The following is a 24,874-nucleotide window of genomic DNA, read 5'->3' as shown; positions in this document are numbered from 1 at the left end:
CCGCTTCCGGCAGGTAGCGCGCCCTCTCCGCCCGGGAGCGGCATGTGGTGGCAAGGGCGGGCGGCACGCGAGGGGCGAGGCGCGCGGAGGCGCCTGCCCCGGTAACGGGGTGCGCTGCCGCTGCGGTCAAGGTAAGGCGGGAATGCGGCGGGGCCTCGAGGGGCTGGGACGCAGCTTGGGAAGCGGGGGGAGACTCCTGCCCGTCCGCGGAGAAGAGGGGGTGTCGGCCGGTGGCCCCCGGGCGGGCCGGGCTCCTGAGGGCGGTCGGGTGCTCGGGGTGAGGCCCGCGGGTGCTCACGCGCCTTCACCTCTCCGCAGGCGGGGGGCCGTGACCATGCTGGGAGGGGATGAGTTCATCAGCTCGCCGCCCAGGAAGACGGTGCGGTTCGGGGGGACGCTGACGGATATCTTGATGAAGTACGAGAAGGTGAGTTTGGCTCTGCGCTGCGCCGCGGGGCCCGCCTCTGCCGCCCGCGTGCGGTGCCGGTGCGGCAGTGCCGTGTGAAGCCTCGTTTCGTCTTGCACAAGACCGTGTCTGAGGGCTTAGGGGAAAAACCTGAGGGCGGGTGGGTGCGGGAGGCTTGTGCCAGGCAGTGCTGCTGTGCGAGTGAAAAGGTTCCCCTGTGAGTCAGCTGAGTGGCGTCCTGGGCTGATGTGGAGTTGGCTCACGCCAAAGGGTACAGAGGGATAGCGTCTGTGTCTGCAAGGGAACAGCTAAAAACGACCCAGTGGCCTCAGCTGTCTTGCAGGGACAGCACTCTGTAACTGCTGCTTCAGCCTTCTCTGAGGTTTCTTGCTTACTTGTATCCTTCATGTCACTGTTTGACACATGAAGTTGTTCAGAGATGGTGCAACTTGTATTCTTTTTCTGCAAAAAATACGAGTGTTATTTACTTATTTTTCTTTCCCTTGCTAGGGTGAGACCATGGATTTTGAGTTGTTGAAGCATCAGCTGTCAGATCCAGACATCAAGGTGAGAAGTCTGGAGTAAGGGGTCTGATGTTTTGAAGTTGTATAGTCATCAGGCAGGTTGTTCTGGTGCTTACCTGGGTCCTTTGCTTTAAACATTTAGCTGCATTTAACAGCTTTTTGCTTTGCGGAAGCTGTCAGAAAAAAAAGAAAAAAAAAGAAAAAAAATCTGTTTATGCACATATGTATCTTATAGGGTGTTGATAACTGGTGTCTCATGCTTACTGACCCTTTGCTCTAGAGTGATAAACTTTCTGTGTTGTGACAGGGTCTTTGTTCAGATACCATCTTTTTAGGTCATTGACGCTTATTTCTGCAGGTACTTCTGCAGATCAAACCAAGGTTTCTGACTCACACAGCCTGAATTTTTACATTTTCCTGTTCTCACAGGGAGCTTTTTTAATTAGGTAGTGAAATATGTATGCATTTAGTATTTATACCCAGAAGTATTGTTTCATGGCTCTTATGGGTAGCTGTAAGCAGCAACTACATTTGCTTTTCCTTTTGCTTTGTGTGTGTGTCCCCTCTTAATTAAACCACATAGCTGTGAGAAGAGTACTAGAGAAAGCATAATAGGTATGGAGCTTCTTTTCTCTTTGAAGAGGACATTTAGTAAGATACTTTGTATTTAGCAGGCCTTTTGGAGTGTACAGGCAAACTCAGTGTAAAATTTCTGTGTTGATTTGCTACTGTTTCAGTATCTCTTATTTCAAGACTTGAATGTCCCTCCTGCTTAAACTAGCACAAGAAGAAATGAAAATTAGGACTGGATGCTGTTTCTTACAGTGGTGTTCTATATGAGTGAGGTTTGCATGGCTTGCTTGGTCTGTAACTTCAGTCTTCCAGGCAGGCTGTTGGTATAGGAATTTGTATCCATTTATTCTCGCATTCAAGAAATTTCATTGGTGAGGACGCAAACTTAAAGACATTCCTTGCATGTTCATTTGAAAAAAAATTCTATTTACAGTCTTTGACTTTTATAGATTTTGTTATTTTCTAGTAAAGGTAATACTATTTATCTTTTTCCCCCGCTTATTTTAAGGATGCCCAGATCATTAATTGGCTGCATGAATTTCGAGCGTCTGTTATATATTTGACCAAAGAGCGTGAACAACTGGTCAACGTTTTGCTGGTAAGTATCTGTTTTTTATATGGGAAGATAAAATAGTTTAGTACTCAGAACATCTCTCTTTGACATCTTGGTCTTTGCTCACTTTCAGAAGCTGCCATGGTTGAGAAGAAGCCGAGAGGTAGTGGAGGAATATCTGGGTTTTCTTGGCAATCTGGTGTCAGCACAAACTGTCCATCTTCGGCCATGCCTCCGGATGATTGTATCGCAGTTTGTCCCCCGTAAGTTACTTTTCCCTTAATCTTCTTTGTTTGCATATCAAAATGCCTTCCCTAGATAAATTCTGTATAAATACAATGCATGACAATTAATTACTGGGTTGGTTTTCTTAACATGTTTTGATTGCTGTGATATGCAGTTTTCTGAATCTAGATGTTAGAGGACATACTCTAGTTGCTAATACAGACCCCATTTATGGAGATGTCTTGGAATGGGATGAACTGTATAATGTTGTTACTGCTAAAGAACAAAAGCTGCAGTGAGGATCGTGTCTGATGTTCTGAAGAACCTTCTCGTTCTGTGAACAAAACAGTCTTTTCTATGAGCTTCTGCTTATTTTAGAAAGTGGTGTGGATAATTGTAATGTTTTAGTCCTAATGAAGACTGTTGTTCAGTGTGATTGATTTGACATTGAAACTGTTGCCTGTAATATTTGTATAATTTTGATATAATTATGTCACTTTTTGCTAGCTCGGATAACCATCAGAGAAGATGATGTGGATATTTCAGATTCTGATGATGATGATGAAAGTGAGTATAAAAAAAGCATAGCTTATATATGCTGCTGTAATACCTTTACTAAAGAATTATACAACACATGTTGCTCCTATTTTGCAAAATTAATTTAGGCGAATTAGTGTAAGACATTAAGTCTTTAAATTTCCAAGTCAGAGACTTTCTTGTACTCGAATCAAGGGTGTGTGACACACTCCTTTTACTTTCAGAATATTCTTGTTGATGCAGTATCTGTAGGAATAAGATTGAATGCACAAGAGAACATTCCTAGTCCTAGATTGTTTCAAAGTCAAAGAAAATTTAGGAGTTGTTTTCCATTTTATTTACCTCAATAAAACTAGGTAGTTTGAGGGATTCTTGGGTCTTTTTGTGGTTGTCTACCTGGGTTGGCTGAGATAAAATCGATATTGATTAATAAATTGATTCATATCAATTAACGGTTAATTGATATGAACAGTTTTTGCTGTTTTCTGATTCAGTTTTCTGTAACCAAATGCATAACAGCACTTTTTTTCTTTCTCTAGACCTTTCTGAAAACTTTAATACATGCCATAGAGCGTTGCAAACTGTTGCAAGATATGTTCCTTCGTAAGTATATAGTCCCATGGTTTTGTATGCCCTTTCCTTGCAGATTTAAAGCTTGTGAACTGATGAATTAGTTGGTTTATTTTCTCTTAATTGGAAGTATAACAGTTTCATTGCATGATTTTTCCTAATAGTCACTAATTGATAGAATGCTGTATCCAATGTTACAAAATTGTTGTGTGGACTACTCGGTGGATAAAGAACTGGCTGGATGGCCACACGCAAAGAGTTGTGGTCAATGGCTCGATGTCCGGCTGGAGATTGGTAACGAGTGATGTCCCTCAGGGATCGGTGTTGGGACCGGTCTTGTTCAGCATCTTTATCGGTGACATGGACAGTGGGATTGAGTGCACCCTCAGCAAGTTTGCCAATGACACCAAGCTGTGTGGTTCGGTTGATAACGCTGGAGGGAAGGGATGCCATCCAGAGGGACCTCGACACACTTGTGAGGTGGACTGATGCCAACCTGGTGAAGTTTAACCATGCCAAGTGCAAGGTCCTACACCTGGGTCGGAGCAATCCCAGGCACAGCTACAGGTTGGGCAGAGAAGAGATTCAGAGCAGCCCTGCAGAGAAGGACTTGGGGGTGTTGGCTGATGAGAAAATGAGCATGAGCCGGCAGTGTATGCTCGTAGCCCAGAAGGCCAACCGTATCCTGGGCTGCATCAAGAGAAGCGTGACCAGCAGGTTGAAGGAGGTGATCCTGCCCCTCTACACTGCTCTTGTGAGACCTCACTTGGAGTATTGTGTGCAGTTCTGGTGTCCTCAACATAAAAAGGACATGGAACTGTTGGAACAAGTCCAGAGGAGGGCCATGAGGATGATCAGGGGACTGGAGCGCCTCCCGTATGAAGATAGGCTGAGAAAGTTGGGGCTGTTCAGCCTGGAGAAGAGAAGGCTGCATGGAAACAGCCTTCCAGTATCTGAAGGGGGCCTACAAGGATTCTGGGGATGGACTATTCATCAGGGACTGTAGTGACAGGACAAGGGGTAACGGGTTCAAACTTAAACAGGGGAAGTTTAGATTGGATATAAGGAAGAAATTCTTTACTGTAAGGGTGGTGAGGCACTGGAATGGGTTGCCCAGGGGGGTTGTGAATGCTCCATTCCTGGTGGTGGTCAAGGCCAGGTTGGATGAGGCCTTGGGTGGCATGGTTTAGTGTGAGGTGTCCCTGCCCATGGCAGGGGGTTGGAACTAGATGATCTTAAGGTCCTTTCCAACCCTAACTATTCTATGATTCTGAAATTTCCATATGTGTTAGCAGCTGAAAATCCTGTTAATGGAAATCGGAAGTAGGGAAGTTGTGTTCATAGCAATGCATTTGAAGTAGCTCTAAGAAGTCCACAGTGAAGGTTTGCCACTTACTACCTGTTTGATGATCCTTGCAAAAACCAGATTTTATACAGTTACTTCATCTTACTTCACAGTAACTTCATTTTATTCCAGTCTGTCTTCAGAGTGCTGCAGCTTAAATATTTGCTCTTGTGGCAATAACCTAGTGCTTCTTGCTTGTTTTTTAAATTGCAGGACACCACAGTTTCTCATGCCAATACTTGTGGAAAACTTTCCTTTCTTTAATAAATCAGAAAGAACTCTGGTAAGAGCTGTGAATATTTTAATTTATTGATTCATTTGGTTTTAATGTATACTTTATAGCATGACAACTGATTTAGTGATGTCTAATGCAGATTGTGTTGTTATTTTTTGTCTGTATATATATATATCTGGGTGAGTCTGTTTAGTATAAGGTTGTCCAAACATACGTAAGTTCCTTGTGCATAAGCATTATGCTAGTCTTTAATGACATAACTGCATATCTTTTCGACAGGATTGCTTTCTTAATCAATGCACAAGATGGACTTCTTTGGCGATGAATCTCAGGGTTGTAGAGTGAGGAGACGGTAGGATACCTGTCTCATTTGTTGTCAAAACTGCAAAGTTATTTATCAGAAGAACAGGGGATTTGATAAGCAGACAGAAAGCAATGAACATTATGGGTTAAATCTAAGTTGCCAGTAGTACAGGGTGTTGTTTTATTACATCTTTGGTGTAGTGCTTATGTGTGGTGAAAACCAAGCTGAAAACTTGACAGGTTACAGCTCTTGTTTGATCTTCATATTTCCTTGTTCCAACTTGATGTGTTGGCACTTTATTTTACGGAAAGGCAGAGCCCTGCTCCACCAGCCAAGTTCAGTTGGAGCTGTGTTTTGCACTCAAGTGCTTGAATAACTCCCGAAGTTCTTTGTATACCTTGCTATTTTTTGAGTTTTGTTTATTTGTTTGTTCAAAATCCAAATAACTGGACATCAGTTCCCCGTCTGTAAAATATGGGGGGCGGAGAATGAGCTTCTACATGGTGTTAGGAGAAAATTGATTATTTATGTATTTAGCAGCTCAGTGAGAAGCAAGTTGTGAAGAAATTCATAACTGTTTTCAGGGTAAGGTTTGAATGAAGTGTAATAAAAACATGGTCCGTGCATTGTTAAATATTTCCGATTTACACGTTCTCATTAAACTAGCTCTATCCATTTTAGGTACTGAGCGAGCCAGATGGCCTGTGGAAAAATCATATGTGTTCATGTAATTAAAGGTTCTGTTATAATGCCTATTCACAAAGAGACTATGGTGTACTTCAATACCTAATTTTACTTTACCTACTTTCAGTTTACCTAATTTTATGTACTGAGTTGACAGTTTTGCTATATGAAAGTTGCAACGTTGTCTTTTGTATGTATGTGTGAGTGGGCACATGCATACTCACAGAACTTGTCTGTAAACCTGTTTGAGTTGGAATCAGAATGACTCTGATGAGACTTACCTGTGGAATTTAGAATTGTTGTTGGTATATTATAATAACATGAAATAAAAGATGTATTCAGTCTCATTTTAAACAGTTGTACTGGAGCTGGTTCTGGGTGTAGTGAGGAATATGCTTTTTGTTTTTATTTTCCTAGAGGAAATATAGACATAATCTCCTATGGAAATGAATAACTTTTCTTACAGAATGTTTATACTCATTCTGTCTAGAGTAGGTGAAAAAAAATTGCATGGAAATAGTAGATTAAGAAGTTAATGATAATACAGCTTAACAATTTAAAGTTGATGTTTGGCTTATATATTAACTTGTTCTAGATTGAATACAGTCTGCTTAAACCTGTTTCTGGCTCTCTAGATAACAAATTAGGACACTTGTTTTCTAAATATCCTTGGCAAAAATTAGACTTTCTGTTAATGTTATTATAGATATCAATTATTTTGTGTTACAGGAATGTTATGTTCATAACCTGCTCCGAGTTACGGTGTACCTTCCAACTCTGAGGCTTCAAATTCTGGAGCTTATTATTGAAAAGCTGTTAAAGTTGGATGTAAGTTTGTTCTGTATCCTCTTTTAAGGAAGCTTGGTGTTAAAGGACACAGTAGGAAATTAAATCTGTTCCAGTGTTTAGCTTGACAAAAACAATCTTGCAGTAGTGCTCATGATCATAAGAACGCTCACATTTATGCTTCATTCCCAGTCTTAAATGTTCCTATATATGAGGGTAACTGTATGATGTATACTGTTATACCCTGCATGGAATCTCTCTGCCAGAGTCAAAGTAACTCTTTCATAGCGATAAGTGCCGAAGTGCAGAGAATGTGTTTCTCTCTGTGTGGTTTACAGGTTCTATCATCCCTTTGAAGTAAAAGTATTTACAGCTTTAAAAAAGACAGGATGGGTAGAATGGTAAATGATTAAAGCTTTTTATTTTGGAGAACCTCCGCGTGTAACAGTCTAGAGGGAGCTTGTATTCTGGAGGTAAAGTTCCAGGCAGTTTAGAGTATGTGCTTGTGTACTGCATACATATAATTCCCTTTTAAAATGTTTATTTAGTCAAGGACAAAATGTAGTCTAGAAATTCACTTGTGTTGTCATTTCTTACATAAATAATCAAAATGCTTCATATTATTGTCATGGTCTTACAAAAATTAATTTCTTGTTTGCAACTGTAGGTTAGTACTCCACAGCAAGATATTGAAGACGCTGAAGAAAATGCTAATAACTCTGATAATGAGGAGAAATCTACAGAGGAGGGTCTTTTTGACATGGTTGGCTATTTTGTTTTATTATAAGTTGGTGGTTTTTTTGTAGTAGCATTTTCACTTTTGATGTGGCTGTGAACTAAGATGGTCTAGGAATACGTTACTGCTTTGTTGTTCCTGCACTGCGCATAGCTCTTGAAACCTGAACAGCTGATAAATGATTAATGTGTCCTTCAGGTGTTGACTTTGTTAATGTACATTCCCAGCATATATGCAGTGAATCAGTTCCTTTATGTAAAAACACAAGCAGCTGTACATAAAGCTAATTAAGGAATTCATAGTAGTTGGATTAGTTTACAAAGATTTCCTTACACTAAGCTGTGTAATTAGATGCTGCTTTCTTTTCAAAAAATACACAGCTTCACATATCGCTGAAAGAGAAATTTAGTTTCACTTTTCCTGTAGTTGCTGTCTTTATGATGTGTGTATAAAGCTGCATGACTGCCATTTCATCTGCCAGGAAGAAGATGAAGAAAGAAAAGGAAACAAAGTTGTTTCTTCCAGTAGTGAGAGAATGGCCCATCCGCTTGCAGAGCGCCTTGATATTTTGATGACCATCTTGTTTTCCTATATTAAAGATGTTTGCCACGTGAATGGTAAGAACACTTGAGCTATAACCAAATTTGTTGTTGTGCTGACAAGTAAGAAAAACCTAAGTGGAGTTCTTGCTTTCTGTTGCTGCAAGATAGTCCTCACCCTTTAGTGGCATAATTCACTGTCAGCACGGTGTAGTCTGCATTCCTGCCTCTGCCTAGTGTTATTGACAGAGAATGCAAAAGTACTTTTATGACTTTAAAGACTTAGTCTTTGGTGGGAGACACTGATTACGCAAATTTGACACTGAATTCAAGCTGTGGCATTACGGGGTGTAAGGGTAAAGAGAGTTTTGTTTTTTTCATTGTGCTACAAAACTTAGGGGATTAGAAATACTTTCTGATTAACCACAGTGTTTTATAATTTTATGTACTGTGTTGCTTTGAGTATTAGAGTTATGGATCCTTTCAATGTCACAAGGACTGGAAATAGATGAAAACAAGTAGCCAAGTCACTCAATTGGAATTGCTACAACTAGGCTTTGTGTTATAGGAAAAAACCTGAAAGAAATGTCTTAAACTAAGATAAATTAAGGGTTTGAATTTCTTAGATTTATATATTTAGAAACCATTTTGCTGTATCTTCTTCATAAGAGTCAGATAGTCTCATTTCTTAGTGTTTTCTTCTGGCTTTTCTGAGTTAACACGTTATTGCAAACTTTGCATGTCTGCCAGTTTTATACTTGTGTGCATGAGCATACACGCAGAGATATTCTCTGTATACACCAATGTAGAAAGCAGTAGAACTGAACTCTTGGTAGGTCTTGCTATAAATATCTTTTAGATGTCTGATAAACCTAGAAGGCAGCTTGACAGTTCTCTTACATATTTCTTGGTAGTTTAGGAAGCTGTAAATGCTACATTTGCATTGGCAGGAAAAAAAAAGAAAGCCTGAAATGGCTCATTTTGGTCTGTTTTCTTTTTTTGTTGTGTAGGCAAGCTGGATATCAGCAACACAAAGGATTTGTATCGTGATCTAGTTTCTGTTTTTGACAAGCTTATTTTACCAACCCATGCTTCATGTCATGTACAATATTTCATGTTTTACCTCTGTAGCTTCAAATTGGTGAGTAGAAGCTGTTTTTAAACTGCAGTGTCTTCTGTCATTTCTGCATCCTTTTTTGGCTTTCTTTACCAAAAAAAAAAAAGTTGCTTTCTGCTGTAATTCTAGTCTGAAGATAGTGCATCAGGATTCATTAGTATCTTTGTCTTCTTCTTCTGTTACTCCTTTCTTCAAGTTTTATTTTGTGTTTGCTTTTCCAATGTTGTTCATAAACTGCAACCAGATGGAATCAAAGCTAGTGCGAAGGGACCTGATTAATAGACCTCTTTTACAGGAAACAGTTTGACTCTTGAACCCAAGACAGAACACTCCAGCCAGCAAGTTTCTTCAGCATTCCCAAACTGTCTTAAAGATACTGTCTGTTAGTGGTGAATAGCGGATGTGTTAAAAAGAATATCAGAATGGGGAAGCATGTTATGATGCTTTGCTAGAGTACCCTCTCAGCCTCCAGCACCAGCTGGTAACTTCCTGAGTCAGTGATGTTCTTTCATGGTAACAGTCCATGATGGAGAAATTTGAGGAGGAAATAACTTGTAATATGAGTTTTGTACTGATGTGAATTTTTGGCATCATGAACTCTCTGGCAAAAAGTTCTTCAATGTAACGATTTAAGGGGAAGAATCATTCTTGTTTCTCTAAATTTGTCTTCCTGCTATTTTCAATGGATGTCCCTGACATCTGTTACAAGAGACAGTGAACAGCCGCTTCATGTTTACCTTCTTACCATAATTGTTTTTATAACAAGAACAACACAAGTGTAGCACACTTTTTATGGCTCTGTTCCTGACTTTTTCAGAGGCTTCTGGCTCCATTTACTTTTTACAACTAAGTATAGAAAAAGACACAGAACAGAGTGCTCTTCCATCATGTGTAGGAATAGTTATTCACCACAGTTACAGGTAGATTTTTTGGTAATGGTTTGGTTATGGAAATTACAGGAATTGAGTGTTAGGAATCTATTACTTAAACAGCGTCATCAGCATAACAACTCACAACTTCTCTGTATTTTCCTTCCAGGGGTTGGCTGAAGCATTTCTAGACCATCTTTGGAAAAAACTGCATGATCCAAACAATGCCTCAGTGATCAGGCAGACTGCTGGGAGTTATATTGGCAGCTTCTTGGCAAGAGCTAAATTTATTCCAGTTGTGTAAGTTGTTTCCAGATACGAGCAAAACCAAACAATTTACAATGATTGCTGAGGTTAAGTACGGAATTCACAGAATGCACACATGGTGTTGGTCTTCTCTCCCACTGCTTTGCCAGTCAGTAGTCTTGTTTGTCCTTTCTACAGTACTATTTTAGCATTGTCTTGAAGTTTCGAGGACAGTTTTGCATTTACATAATGCAGAGTAAAGATTGCTGGGATTCATGACTTGCTGTTTAAGGCTTCACTTACCAAGAAATGCTGAGTGTGGATACATGATAGTGACTCCAGGCAGAGTCATGGATACTCATATGTGTGATATTCAGAAGCACGTATTTTTAATACTCAGGCATTTTATGTAGACTCTGAGACAGGGAAATCAAGTGTTCTTGATTTCATCAATCAGATGGGTGAAAATGTCTTCTTTTGTATGTACGCATTCTGAGCTTTTATGCTGTTCAGGGCACGCTCAGTGACTTTGATGTTGAACTTATTTGATACTGGAATTACTTGTTGAAGACATGTCTCTGTATTACTGTAGCCCAGGATTCTGATTGTTTACTGTGCATTTCACATGCAAGATGCATTTATGGATTCATCTCTTCTGACATCTTGTGCTTTCACTGATTGGGTTTTGAGTGCTGATACATTGATTCATTTTATGCTGAGATAAAGGTGAAAGCTCATAACAGAATCTCCCTTTTTACTCATTGATTTTCTTTCTGATGTTTTTATAACCACTGAGATCCTTGAATACTTGTTTAACATTTCATGTGCTATTTTTACACCTTTTTCTCTCCATATAGTACAGTAAAAGCATGCCTGGATCTTCTGGTGAACTGGATACATAAGTACATCGATAATCAGGATAAAGGAGCTAATGTTTACTGTGATGTAGCTCTGCATGGGCCATTTTATTCCACATGTCAGGCGGTGTTCTATACGCTTATTTTCCGTCATAAGCAACTTTTGGATGGAAACTTAAGGAAAGGTGAGTATATAAGGTTTGAATAGTATTGGGATTCATTTGCAAATTTTGCTGGTGGTGTGTTTCATAATGGTCAATTTGTCAAGTATGTGATGGCAAGTTTATGTTGTGCTCTAAATAAATGAGGTGGCTTGTATGCTTCTTGGGCTACCAAGCTTAATAATCTTTTTTTCTCCAGTATTGAAAACAATGCCAGTAACCCTTCAACATTGATATCTGGCTCCACTTACTGGACATGTTTGAATTCCAGCTTCATAAAACTTGTGTGTGCTTCAGTTAACAATCTGGTTTGATGACTCTGTGCCTCTGGGTGTGTAAGTTTGGTGTCTGCCACGGTAACCCTTGGCTGTGGCAGATTACCGTTACTTAGAGAAGCTTCTCTGCTGAAGAAGCTGTGGGCTAGAGAGTGTATTACTGTAAGAGGGTCGGAAGTGGTGTGCAGAGTGCAGGCTGGTCAGACTTGAAATTCTTAGAAATTAAGTTCAGTTTGTATGATACATAACCTAAACTTGTCGATTGTTCTTGTTTTCAAGGTCTGTCCTATCTGCAGAGTTTAAATTTTGAGCGTATTGTCATGTGTCAGCTAAACCCCCTGAAGATTTGTATACCCTCTGTTGTGAACTTGTTTGCTGCCATTACCAGGTATCTCCTCATTTATTTCAGTTTCAGCTTGATGCAGATGCTTGTGTGTGTGTGTATCTGAAACCAGCACAGTACTTAGAACATGGGTTTTGTTAGGCACAGTATTATCTAAGACGGCTTGTGTAACACCGACATATTCTAGATGGGATAAGTTTGGTTCTGGTTCAGTTTTAATGAAATCCCACAGTACTATGAGACTGACTGTTTTGTGTTGGAGCTGGTATGATTCTACTTGGAGTGAAGTTTATAGGAGTGTAGAGTGTACTTACCCTATAGCAGTTGGAAAATCGAAGATAGACACAATGTATGCTAAAAAATAACTTTGTGCTTTAATAATATCTGAAATTCTGAAATGCTTATCTTCTCTTTATTACCTTTTTAAAGGAAATACCAGTTGGTGTTCTGCTACACAATTATTGAGAGGAACAATCGGCAGTTCTTACCAGTTGTACGGAGTGGCAGTGGGGGTGACCTTGTGCAGACATGCACCAACCCACTCGACAGTTTCTTCCCCTTTGATCCCTACATACTCAAAAGGTATAGTTGAAAAATAAACAACTTGTTTCTGCCTTGAAGAAAATAATGAACTAAAACTGTAAGAAACTGTCAGTGTTTCTACAGTTCACTTTCTTCCCTGATCTTTAGTACCTTTCATGTAGCATATTTTAATCAGAAATTGTCAAAGGTTTAAATTGAAATTTATCCCCACTGTAACGTATGATGAAGAAGGAACAGGACCCAGTTTCCTGGAAGGTCTAGCTAACTTGTTTGATGACTTTTCGTTTGTTTTATCTTGTTTTAAGCAGTCTCTAAAATACCATGTTAGCATAATACATATTTTGTTGGAGCTGTGGTGGTTTTGTGTCATTTTCTTTCTTGTTTTATTTTGCTTTGGTTTTTTTGCACCTTGAGTTCATTTGCTTTTTGATTCAAGATTTCATAGACTCCTAGAATGGTTTGTGTCAGAAGGGACCCCAGAGTTCATCTAGTTCTAGGGCCACTGCAATGGGCAGGGACACCTTCCACTACACTGGGTTGCTCAAAGCCCCATTTAATATATCTTGCTTTTTTAATGAGTGCTGGATTATTTGCAGCTTTTCAAAACATCTGGCACTGTGATGCTTTAACTACTTTTTAGTATTAAAGGACAACAAAGAAAATCTATGGCCATGGAAGGGAGACCTTTCTTAGGTGTATAAATAAAGATTACTAATTATATTAATACAGAATATTAAACTACATAAAATTGTCAATTATATATTTACTTACACAATTGCATGATAATATTAATAACTACTAATGTTGTTTCAAAAAAAATTGGAATAAATTTATGCTTACTTGCAAGCATAGTGTAGCTGTGAAAAATACCCAGCTAAGGATTAGGAGACCTGACTGTATCAGAACTCCTCAACAAACAATTGTAATTTATACTTGTCAGCAAAATTGAGTTATTCATGGGATTAATATGGGATTATATAGGGATTAATTGAATAGCTTGTAAAACACTACAGAGAGCTGTCAAAATGTCAAGGTTTTTATATTGTATTATTAAAATGAAATACATATGACTTCTCCTGAATAAGTTACTTACTGGATTTTTATTTCCTTTCTTAGATCAAAGAAGACCATTGAGCCTTTTTATCAGTTTTGGGAAGAGCTGAGTGCTGAAGATCTTGAGAACCTAAAGAAACCCATTAAAAAGGTAATCTTCTCTGATCAAAATGCAGTTCAGCTTTTGCCAAATCTGTCAGCTGCTTCTATAGTAGGATTAATTTTTAGTAGATATGAGAACACTAAACGTTTAGGAGGAAACTATGAAATGAGGAAGTTTTAAGGATTGATATATCCTTGCTTTGCTAGCACTTTCCCCTCTTCTGCAGAAGAGTTTGGCAGCACAGGAGCACTGTGAATGCTTATGAACATTCAGCATATGGACATGCTGATGTCACTGGGAAATCCACTTTTAGATATGATTTAGTTCCCATATTTCATGGTGAGAGTACCTCTAATTCTCTTACCATTCCAACTAGTCACGACAATTGTAGCACAACCCAAATCCTGAATTATGCCCTCCTGAGGCTCCTATATAGTCTCTTGACCTTCTTGGAGAATGTCTGTCCTATTGAGCCCTTCAACTGGTGTGTTTACCTTTCCTTCCTGTAATCACATGTAAAAATACTTGATGGTGTTGTAGCTTTGTTTACTGGTGACTTTATATTTTGATTAGCAGATTTGATTATTACAACATTTTAGAAATAACCTTTTTGGTCTCAGCAGTCATTATTTACATAAAATCTTAATCAAGACTTGGAGTATCTTTCTGCTCTCACTGATCCTTCTCAATTTATTCAGGGTACTTCCGAAGATGAAGATGATGACTTTTTGAAAGGAGAAACCCCTCAAAATGATGGCGTGGTTGGAATTGCTCCAAATTCTTACGAGTCAAATACCCGGAGCCCTCTGAGCAGCATTGGCTCCCCTCCAGACTGTTATGTGCCATACCCTCAATGACATGGAGAAGTGAAAAGGTTGAAAATTGTGTGCAATGTGTTGCTCTGTAAAGACACTTTAGTTCAATTTTCCAAACTGTCAAATGCTTAAATAACTACATTTAAGAAAAATTATTGTTTCTTAATCATATTTCTATAGATATGTTATGATAAAGTCATATATTGCTAGAAAAGCTTAGAGAATAAATAGGGTGATATTTTACAAATTTCACATTGAAATGGCTTTTATGACTGAAGAGTTTTTTTATAGTTTTCCTGACTTAAAAAAACTTGGTTTACTAATGTTTCTCTGTGAGGTTTTGTATATCAGGGCGAATAACTGGTCTGTATTCCTACTGATCTGTGTGGGGACCAGAATTCCGTTGTCAGTATTCAAACTACTCTTCTGACTGTTTTTGAGCTGATTTCAGAGTAATGGTATGATCCCATGACAGGGGAGCCATGGATCAAGCCTGACAGTGATTCTTTTGCACATTTCTCATAAGCTTTTCTGATCTGCAGAACAGTATTTGGTAAAGGCACTTGGTAGTGGACAATGTATTCAGATGAATAATAATAATCTGTAACTGACACACAGCTTTCCCAGCTATTGAAGTTCAGACTTGTGAAAGTGATGATTGCTGGAAGTGTTGAAAATGGTGGAGTAGCTGAATGTATGATTTGTAGATAGTTTTCTTGGGGTGCTTATGAAGCACTTGGAGACTGGTATTTATTTCCAGGATTGAAGTTTTTATGTGAATGCTGAAAATATAAAAAAAGAAACCTTCCCTTGTAGAAAGGAAGTGATGGTGTCACCTGTGTCCTTGTGTTGTCCACATTGTCAGTGTAGAGTTTCTCTGCAGAGGTTCCTTGTCTTTTGATGGTTGTTGGCTTTCTGAGTAAGAATATAATGAGTGAGGAAAAAACGAAGTATTATTTGTGTAACATTTAGTTGAAAATGTTCTGCATTTGGCACTGAACTCTAATTGCCCTTCTTCAGAATCTGAATCTGGAGGCCTTGAAGACAGCATTTTTATTCAGAGCTATGGAAGATTGATGTAAACTGCAGTTCTTACAGCTTTGAAAAAACACATCCCTGTGTAACTAAGGATCTGTGTGTGTGCTTTGCTTCTCAAAGTGAGGATGTTTGTTCTGGCAGGCTGCAAAATGAGTTCTGGGGATGATACTGCAAAATGCATTGGTGGATCCATTCATTGCTGGATAAATAGAGGTGGTTTTTATTTTTCAGTTGAGTTCTCTTTACTGTCAGTCCTGAGCAATGAACAATAGATTTCCATCTCACGTAATTGCATTCTCTCCTGGCATGGAAGAGCCTTTCCCAGCTCAGCAGCAAGGAAAACATACTTTGACAACTGCTGCCTTCTCTTCTTTCACTGTTACATCTTTAGCAACTTGGTCAGCCACTTATTATGAAATGAGGCTGTGTGAAACTCCCCAAGTTGTAATACCAGGAGTGGGATTCAGAAACTTCACATCTCAATAGTGGAAAAAGAAGGATGTAAGCGACATGAGGTATAACAAAGCATGTGCAGGTGTTGAATGGTCTGTGCTGGAGATGCAGATATTTTTGTACACCTAATATTTGTGTACCAAAGGGGCTTGCTTCAAACAAAGGTTCAGTTGGGAGCTGCACAGTGTTTCTGTAGCCTCTTCTGTGACAGATCACTGGTTTAGTGTAATCGCAGACAGGTGGGCTGGCATTCTGTTAAAGAGACTTTGTTCAGTGAATACCAGCTGTACTCAGGAGCGCTGATTGCCGTGTGAAATCTTGCCTTACCTGAGAAATACGGTGTATCTTTCAAAGCGAGTGTCTGCTGTAACTGGTTACCTTTGTCAATGAGGGATGGGCGAGGCAGAGCTGGCAGTCCTGGGGTTGTGCGGCCGTTGGTGGCGGTCCTAGCTGTCCCCTTCTCTGCAGCGTGCGTTAACCGCTGCCGCCGCGATAGCTTGCCATTGAACAGCTGGGGGAAAAGACTCGTTTCTTGAAGGAAAACCTGGCAGCTGCGGGGTTGTCTGAAAATTCGGGTTTGTGGCTGCTGGGTGAGGATAACGGCGTGGGTTAACGGGTAACTGCGGCTGTTCCCAAAGCCATGCCATGGAACCGGTTTGGGATAATCCCGCAGCCGCGGGGGGCGGGGGTTCTGCCTCGCTACCCGGTGGAAGCTCTGGGGCTGTGACATGTCCGGACTCGTTTCCTGCCGGCGCCTCTGAGCCCGCCTCAGGCGGCGGCCGCTGCGAGGCCGTAGAGGCCCCAGCCCCTGTCCCCGAGCGCTCCGCGGGCGGTGCCGCCGCTCCCCGCCGCCGTTTCCCAGCGCCCCGCGCGGTGACGCCCGGCCCGGCGCGGCCCTCGGGAGGAAACGCGGAGCCGCCTCCGGGCCCGTGCTCTGCCGGCCATGCCGCTGCTGGTTAACGGGCAGCGGGTCGACCTGGCGCGGCCCACGGGGGAGATGATCCGCGCCTACCCGCACCTCGAGGTGAGGCTGCGGCGCGGGGGCGAGCGGCGGGGCGCGGGAGCAGAGCTGCCCCCTCAGCCGGGCGAGACGGGTGTTGGAGGGGGGTGGACCCGGGCTGAGGAGTCCGCGCTGAGGTATCGGGCACCGCCGCGTTCCCCGCGCGTTGGCCGCGGAGGGCACGGGGTGACCGGGACGAGTGAAGCCGCGGTACCGGCCTGAGGCGGGTCGCGGCGGGCGGGCTGTGCCAGCGCGGCCCCGCGGGCTGCGGGTGCCTCGGCTCCCTCGGGCTGTCCCTTTCTGTGCGAAATGACAAACATCAAGGTAAAAGACTGCGGAAGGCATTAACCTCCCTTCCAGTACATTAGCGTTGTAATCCTGTCGGTGAGCCAGGAACTGGTGAGCAGAGCTGGTGGGGAGGATGTCTCTGGTCCAAAGATGTCTCCGTAGAAAATGAGTTTTTGCAGAAAACCAGTGGAAATGTGATAAAATTGTGAGGTGTTTTCTGAGCCCCGGGATGGAAACGCACTCCCTGCCCTGTCACAGCACTGCTGTAGTCACAGCCCAGGCATTTGGGCTTCCCTGCACTAAGCTACTGAATCGATGTTTTGACCGAGTACTAAATAAATACACTGGGTTGTGGCAGTAGAAGACGGAAACTTCAAGTTCAAAAGTTTCCTGATCAAGCTTCCAAGCTCAGTTCCGGTACTGTCTGATGCATCTTTGCCAAGGCCTCTCACTTTTTCTTGTGCTGCCATTTTACCATCTTAAAGCAAGGAAAAGGGCTTTGTGTGTCTATGGAATGATGGGATTTAACAATTAACTGGATCAGTGGCAGGGAGGCAAAAGATTCTCAAAATGCAGAGTACTCCGTAACACAAAATAAGTATGTTTCTCTCTGACCCGGATCCCTTTGCTTTTCAGAGGTGATGTTTCTGTCAAGTAATGGATACACCTGAGAGTTCAGCCACTGTAGTCTCTGTTATCATTTATCTTTAGGAAAAGGCAAAACTTCTGAGAAGTCAGCCTGCACAAATTGTGGAACCCAAAGGTCTTCTCTATGTCCAGCAGAGAGAGTTTGCAGTGACGACCCCTAAAGATGGTGTGTAGGAACATAAAGGTTTTTTTATTTCTATTGCAGCAGTGACTGTGAGAGCGCAGCTCTTATGATGTTTCTCTCCTTTAAAATAGGTTCAGTTTCCATTCTTGGATCAGATGATGCAACTACCTGCCATATAGTTGTGCTCCGACACACAGGTACTTTTAAAGGATGTTGAGAATAAAACCTGTATCCCTGAAGTAATGAATTAGCATTGGTTTGTGCTACATTAATAAAATAAGCTACAATTGCCTTTATATAAACTTGAATCTCAAAAAGTCACTTGGTGACTGAATAACTTGTTTGAAGAATTGGCCTGTTTGCTGTCAGAGGTTCCATGTTCTGGTTGCTCATTGAGTGGATCCTAAACTTGATCTGCTCCCATGGCCAGGGGCAGTTGCAGACTGGTGGCTGTGCAGGGTTTGATAACAACAGAGGCAGAACTTGTGGAAGGATCCTGGTGATGTGCCTGGGTTTCTGACTTCAGAGCCGTGCCCAGGTCCTGGTCCAGAGGGCACTTATGCGCTTCATGTGAGCTTTGGTGGGTTTGTGGTGGGGCACACAGAGAGCTTATTGCCTCAGTCAGTCAGCCCATGTCTTCTGCTGGAGGCCGCTGTGCTGCGAGGTAGCAGTGTGGTGGTGGATGTAGCTCTTGCACTACTACAGTAGTGTAAACTGCTGCTGATCTAAATTATGGTAACATAACAGCCTCCAGCAGTGATGCTGATGTCATCTCTTGTCTTCCTCAGGCAGTGGAGCCACCTGCTTGACACACTGTGACGGGTCAGACACAGAAGCTGAGGTGTCGCTCATCATGAGTTCAGTAAAATCTTTCTCTGACACCGCGGGATGTGGAAGGTCAGCTCTGCTCTTACTTCTTGTGCACTGGTTTTCACAAAGGTTACTGCAGGTGGGGAGTTTTTATGTGATCATATGGGGTTCAGACACAGCAGTTGTGCAGGAAATAGCTCTTGATTGGGAGCCATGTGTAAAGTGAAAGCGATTTCCTAACTGGTGATTTTGAGGGTATTTTTAGCAGCGGTTTCTGTCCCGAGTAGTGTCTATGTAAAATGTTGTTGTGAGGTTTTGTGTTTACTGTTTCCCAGTTAACTTTGATTTTAGATATGTGAAATTTTCCAAAGAGCTGCTTTTAGTTTTATATTTTTCCTTCCAGACTGATGGTCTTGTAAATGCATGTGGGAATTTAAAAAAGAAATAAATACAAATGGGGTGGACAGGACAGTGGGGGGCAAAAAAACTCTGAAATAGAATTTAGCAAACCAGGTCCTTTCTGGATGGGAAGGGATTTGTCCCTGTAGTTTTCTAAGAATCAGTTTGCTCAGAAAACGTGGTCTCAGAAAACCTCATGATTTTTCAGGACTTGTCTTTACACAGACGCTGCTCAGAGCAAACCCTGCTGCATGGTCCAGAGTAGTTGTGAGGAGGTCACAGGAGCAAAACTCTTTCTGTTTAACGAACCCTTTCTTGGGAACTGGAAGTTGGTTACCATGTTCAGTCCAAACCAGAGGTGCTGACCATGGGAGATACCTCGGGGCTGGAGAGGATTGCATGTATGTAATGCCTCTTGATCTGTGCTGTTGCCTGGATGATCCCTGAAGTGTCGAGTGTGAGTTACTGTAACATGCTCTGGAACGCAGACCAGCTTGGTGCATGGGACTGTAACCAGGAAGGCTTCTCTGATGATTGCTTTGCAGTTTGGGCGGGGGATTAATTTGTAAAGCTGTTCAATTTGGGATGTCTTTTTAATTGCTGTTTCCTGTTATTCCATCTCTGTTAGGCTGGAAGTGCACCTAGTTGGAGGTTTCAATGATGATAGGCAGTTATCACAAAAACTTACTAATCAGCTTCTTAGTAAGTTCACATTTTTTCCACTCTCATGTGCAAAAAAAACCAGTTCTGATTGGATTTGGGTAAAGCTTGTTTGTAATCTGAGCCCCCTCATTGAATGGAAAGAGACCTGGGTTTATTTTGAAGGGTGTTTTCTTCACCTGAGAACCTGGTGTGGAGAGGGGATGGACTTGGAGCCTCGCCTGTGGCTGGTGTGTGGGGTGGATGCTCTAAACTTGCCATTTCTTCCTGGCTTATATTCTGGCCTCTAGAACTGGGGTCGATTCAGCTGGGCTTGACCCCAGATCTGCGGCCAATACGCTGCATGATCTCACTCATGTGTTGTCACTATCTATACACATAGTGACTTCATCAGTTACCATTCATTAATGTGATGAGGGAAAATTCAGTTTATTGTTTGGAATTGTCTGCTGAAAGGTGATGTGTCTGTTTATAAAACCTCTAGTCCAGAGAAGTCACTCTGGTGCTTTACAAACAAATGGGAAAAGTAAAGCACCTCCAGCTTCCCTGGAGATGCTCTGGCCTGTGCTGAGCACTTCCCGAGCATGGAGGGGCCTTGGCCAGGCTGGGGCAGATGTCGGGAGTGGAGGGAGGTGGCCAAGGGGATAAACAAGGAAAACCAAACTGGGAAAAGCCCTGGGAAGCACCCCCATGGCCATTGCACCATTGATTTCTGGTACCTGTGTTACATGGCGTGCGAGGGTTCTGTAAAGAATGAAGTATTTTGATTAATGTATTTCTTTCAACCTAATGATTTTCATGCAATTTGAAACAATAACGCTGTATTGCTGTTACAGCTTTGAAAGAGAGTTGTTTGTTACTTTTTCCTAGTGTGTGGGGTGATGAAAAGCAAAATTAATTCATAGCTAATGAAAGACTGGGTTTGCTCACTATATATGTAACATGTGAGGCAAATACATTTAAATATAAGCTGTTAAATGACTAGTGAACTAAAGCAGAGCTGCTGTGATGCCAGAGCTAAACCAGTGTCAGTAAAAGGAGGAGGTGGCACAACACTTCTAGCATGTTCTTGCCATTACAAGTGGCTGCTCTCTCTAAATACTGTTACACTTAGTAGCTGTGGCTTTAATTTCATAGTTTGCAGCAAGTCTGCCAGATGCTCTCTGTTGCCTTATCTAGGGCCAGGGCATTAGGGATCTGCCACCATCCCGCAGTGCGAAGCACTGGCAATGCCCCTCATCTATGTACAGCACCTGCTTTGCCTCCAGTCAGTCTTACCCATTGCTGCTGTCATTGTTGCTGTAGGAGCATTTGATCTCCAGCCAGATGATGTTCATCTAGTGACTTTCTGTGTAACAGGTAAGAAAATGGTTCTGTGGGTTTTGAAGTGTCTTTTGGCACTGAAATAGAAGTGCAGGGGTCTTTCTACACATGGCTTTTTCATCTGTCCTGTAAGAAAGAGCAGCACGAGTTCTCCATGGCGACTTATAATTTCAAGTCTTATTGCTGGTGGTGTGTGTGGTGATGTCAGATAGATGATGCAGCAAAAGTTCTTTGCTTACCAAGTGCCCGTGTTTATTACCTGTTTATTTTACCACCTTTGTCCTGTTGAAAGGGGCTGTGCATTGGTGGGTGTCTTAAGGGGCAGCTGAGAATGACACTTATGGACCTCTTATTTCCTTCTTGGAGGTCCATATGGATTCATAAACTCATCCAGTCAGTTCATAGCGTGCAATGTCATGTGAAGGAAGAAGTTCTTATCTTCCTGTTGCGTTCAGGTCCCATGTTTATGACCATTGCAGCTCAGCACTGTCGGTGATGTACTGCTTTGAAACTTGGCATCGTGGCAGTTTTGCACTGTGGGTTTCTCCTTGTAAATTCCCTGTGAAGGAAGTGGAGCAGCTCTCGGCTGGAACTGGCCATGCTGTTTAGAGATAAGTTCTTCTCCGGGTCTCAAGCATGGTAGTGCTGACCTGAACCACCTTTTCCATGGTTCTTTTGGCAACATCATGTTCTCAGTGTTTATCAGTGTTCTTTGATAACACACAACTAAATGAATGCTGCTTAGAAAAAAAAAATCCAAAGCCCAGTGAGTCTGACAGCTGGGCTTTTTCTTACAGAGCTAAATGACAGAGAAGAAGAGGATATTCACTTTCCAATCATTTATGGGATAGGTGAGTTAAATTAAAATTCAGTTTTATGTTTGTGTAACTGGATTGCTTTTCACATTCCAATAGTAAATGGACGGCTGCTGATGACTGGGTAAAAGCCTGTTCTAAAAGTTAAGTGCTGCTGTGGGAGGGGTAGGTACAGGTAAAAGTTTTCTTCTGGTGCCCAGGGAGCTGGGTGCACATGTGGAAGTGGCTGTGCACGTGTACAAGCAGATTTTACTTCATTTAACTGTACTTAGGATTTTGTCAGTATGAAGCTACTGCACTGCCTTTGGGGTTGGAAGTCCGCCTTCTTTTCATTGTTCATTCTGTGCTTTTTCTGATTAGTTTCAGTATCTCTGAAAATGTCCTTCTGGAACAGTGAAATGCTGCCAGTGTAAAGAAAGTAGCAATAAGCTCTTGTAGGGTCAGGGGCCTGTGGCACTGAGAAATACTGAATAGTATTTGGTGGGTTCTAAAGTTCCAGCTACGCAGCTGTGTTGGGGACATGGCCATTTTAAACAAGTTCTGTTAAGAATTAATTGTTCCTGTGTTTAAATTCTTATTTCCTACCAGCTGTGAATGTCAAAACAGCAGAGATTTTCCCTGCAACCTTCCCAGAAAAAGGGCCAGATGAGGATTTGCGTTCAGCCCACGTATTAACAGGAGCAACGGTGAGTAAAAATAACAGGGAGGGGAAAAGGGTGTTTTTGCTGGGAGACCAGTTGGGGCAGTGAAATGTCAAAAAAAATTGAGGAAAAAAACCGGTTTAGTGGTGTTCTGCCACTAAAGGAGAAGGATGGAAGGGCAGAGGGAAAGGACCAAACCACTTGAGCAAGGGTTTGCCTTGTGCAGTATAGCTCCCGTGTGTCATGATGCCCAGCGGGTAACTTACATAAAGAGATTCAGGCCACAGGCGTAATCCCATCCTGCTCCTGCCGCTGAGGGTTTGTTGCTAGAGTTCTGTGTGGTGTTTCGCAGAAGAACCAGTTAATCCTGGTGCAGCAGGATGGAGTGGGGCTGAGCTGGTGCGTGCAGCATCCAAGACAGAAGCTGCAGATTAAGGCCCTCAAGATGAAGTGCACACGTTGGCTCTTGCTGGCGTGTAGGCCTTTGTCTAACTCAAGCTTCCTGTGTTGTTACAGCTGACGAACATCTACGATGCAAAGATGGAACAACTGCACATCGGGCCTTATTTCTGGAGGCCGTTCCCACACGTGGATTTCTGGTTGCAACAAGATGATGAACAGATTTTACAGGTACCTGACACTGTCTTGTTTTTTCCCCTCTTCTAGCTGAGCGGAGAGGGGGGTAGGGTCTATCAAAACTTGTCCCACTGTGTTGCTGGGAAGGGGGATACTGTCTTATTAAAAGGCAGAATAACGGAGAACTTTGTGCTCAATATCAAGCAGCTCTCGCTCCCGTCTTGTCTTACAGAATCTTTCCACATCGCCCCTGGCTGAGCCGCCCCACTTTGTCTCCCACATTAGATCTACACTAACATTTCTAAAAGAACACCCCTTTCCATCTCGCTCCCTGTTTCCTGACAGGAAACCTCGCATCTACAAAAAAAACGAAGAAGGGTTATGGGAACAGGTTTGTTCTGACAAGATCTAACCTGGAACCAAACACTGCAACTGCTTTAGGAAAGCACAGTTGTGCCAGCAGAGCCCTGTGTTGCAGAACTGCTGGTCACCAACACCAGTGTCTTGCACTTTTCAAAATAAAGTATTTTGCCAGAAGGAACTTGCTTATTCTGCGTTACTTACGTAAGAGACAGTGCTGCTTTGGAGAAAGAACTGGCCTTGGTTTATGTTCTGTTGCTCCAATGCAGTATTTCAAGGTAGAGAGATAGCAGTGCTGAGAATGGAAAGAGGTCTGTTGTTACACTGGTAAGTACTGCAGATGATGATTTTCCACCCTAAGTGATGGCAAGCAGCACACAACACTGATCTGTAGGAAACTGGCCTCAGCAGTAACTTGATGCAAGAATAATAATTTGAAGAATCTTTATTGAAACATTCAGATAGTATCGAAAGAATGAAGCTTATTCCAACAAAACTACTGGTTTAACACTTCCAAATATAAAAACATTAAAAATTAATCTTGGTGGGGATAACTTTATCCCCAACAAATTATTAACGTACTTCATTGCACCAAAGAAACCCATGAGGAAGACCAGGCAACTTAATTGTGTTTGCACTTCAGAGAAACTGCATGCTGATTTACATAAATAACCCCAACAGCAAAATCAACCTTGTTCATGGCACCCAGTGCCAGATCAGACAGAACAATGCAACACCCCCAGATTTCACTGATTATCAATCAAAGACAGTCCTGCTACTGCTACAGCCATCATGGTGTGCATGTACCTGCCGGGGGGAAGAGAAACACCCACTCAAAACACCAGCAAGGCAAAGTACAGTCCTTGTACCCAGTTCTACTGGGATGGGGTGGTTTTCCTCAGAATCAGATTCCTTGGGGAAAGGAAGCTTTTACAAAGGTCTCCTTCCACATGAGGCTCTGACAGTTTGCAGCAAAGAGATTAAGGTAATTTGGGGAGGGGGGGGCAGGCCGGGGAGGGAAGCTGTACAGCTTAACTTTAGATATATCCAAAGCTTTGCTTGTGCATTAAGTAGTCCAGACACTATGAAGTTGTGCTCTGTAGTGTAAGTAACCTATAGAATTTGATTCTGTACAATTCCTACCATAGGTAAGTTGCTGTTATTCAAAAAATAAGTGTTGAAACCATCACAAATGTATTGGGTTTTCAAGCTTTACTACAACTATCTTTAAAAATACACAACAGGAAGAACTCGTTACACTACAGAAATGCATTCAATAGTATTTGGTTTACAAAGGCCGTGCAAAAGGAAAATAATGGTGTGTTTGTGATTCTTTCTGG

General features: G+C 42.0%; 2 protein-coding genes across 2 annotated transcripts; both read left to right on the top strand.

Annotated features, from left to right (window-relative positions):
* Positions 1-334: 334 nt before the first annotated feature.
* Positions 335-18,779, top strand: RRN3 (RRN3 homolog, RNA polymerase I transcription factor; the record flags this gene model as incomplete). Its single annotated transcript, XM_080619391.1, has 19 exons — positions 335-427; positions 917-973; positions 2,012-2,101; positions 2,190-2,319; positions 2,789-2,848; positions 3,358-3,421; positions 4,947-5,016; positions 6,686-6,784; positions 7,410-7,505; positions 7,960-8,095; positions 9,028-9,158; positions 10,173-10,303; positions 11,107-11,291; positions 11,822-11,930; positions 12,315-12,467; positions 13,545-13,632; positions 14,283-14,458; positions 18,082-18,147; positions 18,739-18,779. 17 exons carry the CDS (start codon positions 335-337, stop codon positions 14,439-14,441), a joined length of 1,851 nt encoding a protein of 616 aa, XP_080475517.1. The 3' UTR covers positions 14,442-14,458; positions 18,082-18,147; positions 18,739-18,779.
* NTAN1 (N-terminal asparagine amidase) lies at positions 16,834-23,586 on the top strand (the record flags this gene model as incomplete). The annotated part of the gene is made up of 10 exons (XM_080618140.1): positions 16,834-17,100; positions 17,890-17,992; positions 18,082-18,147; positions 18,477-18,654; positions 19,788-19,861; positions 21,125-21,178; positions 21,940-21,993; positions 22,546-22,643; positions 23,115-23,228; positions 23,407-23,586. 10 exons carry the CDS (start codon positions 16,834-16,836, stop codon positions 23,584-23,586), a joined length of 1,188 nt encoding a protein of 395 aa, XP_080474266.1.
* Positions 23,587-24,874: the final 1,288 nt, after the last annotated feature.

This window comes from Psittacula echo (genome assembly GCF_963264785.1).
Source record: "Psittacula echo genome assembly, chromosome: 5".
Classification (NCBI taxonomy): domain Eukaryota; kingdom Metazoa; phylum Chordata; class Aves; order Psittaciformes; family Psittacidae; genus Psittacula; species Psittacula echo.
The sequence above is the reverse complement of the archived record's forward strand: the minus strand, read 5'-3'. Positions and strand labels throughout refer to the sequence as shown.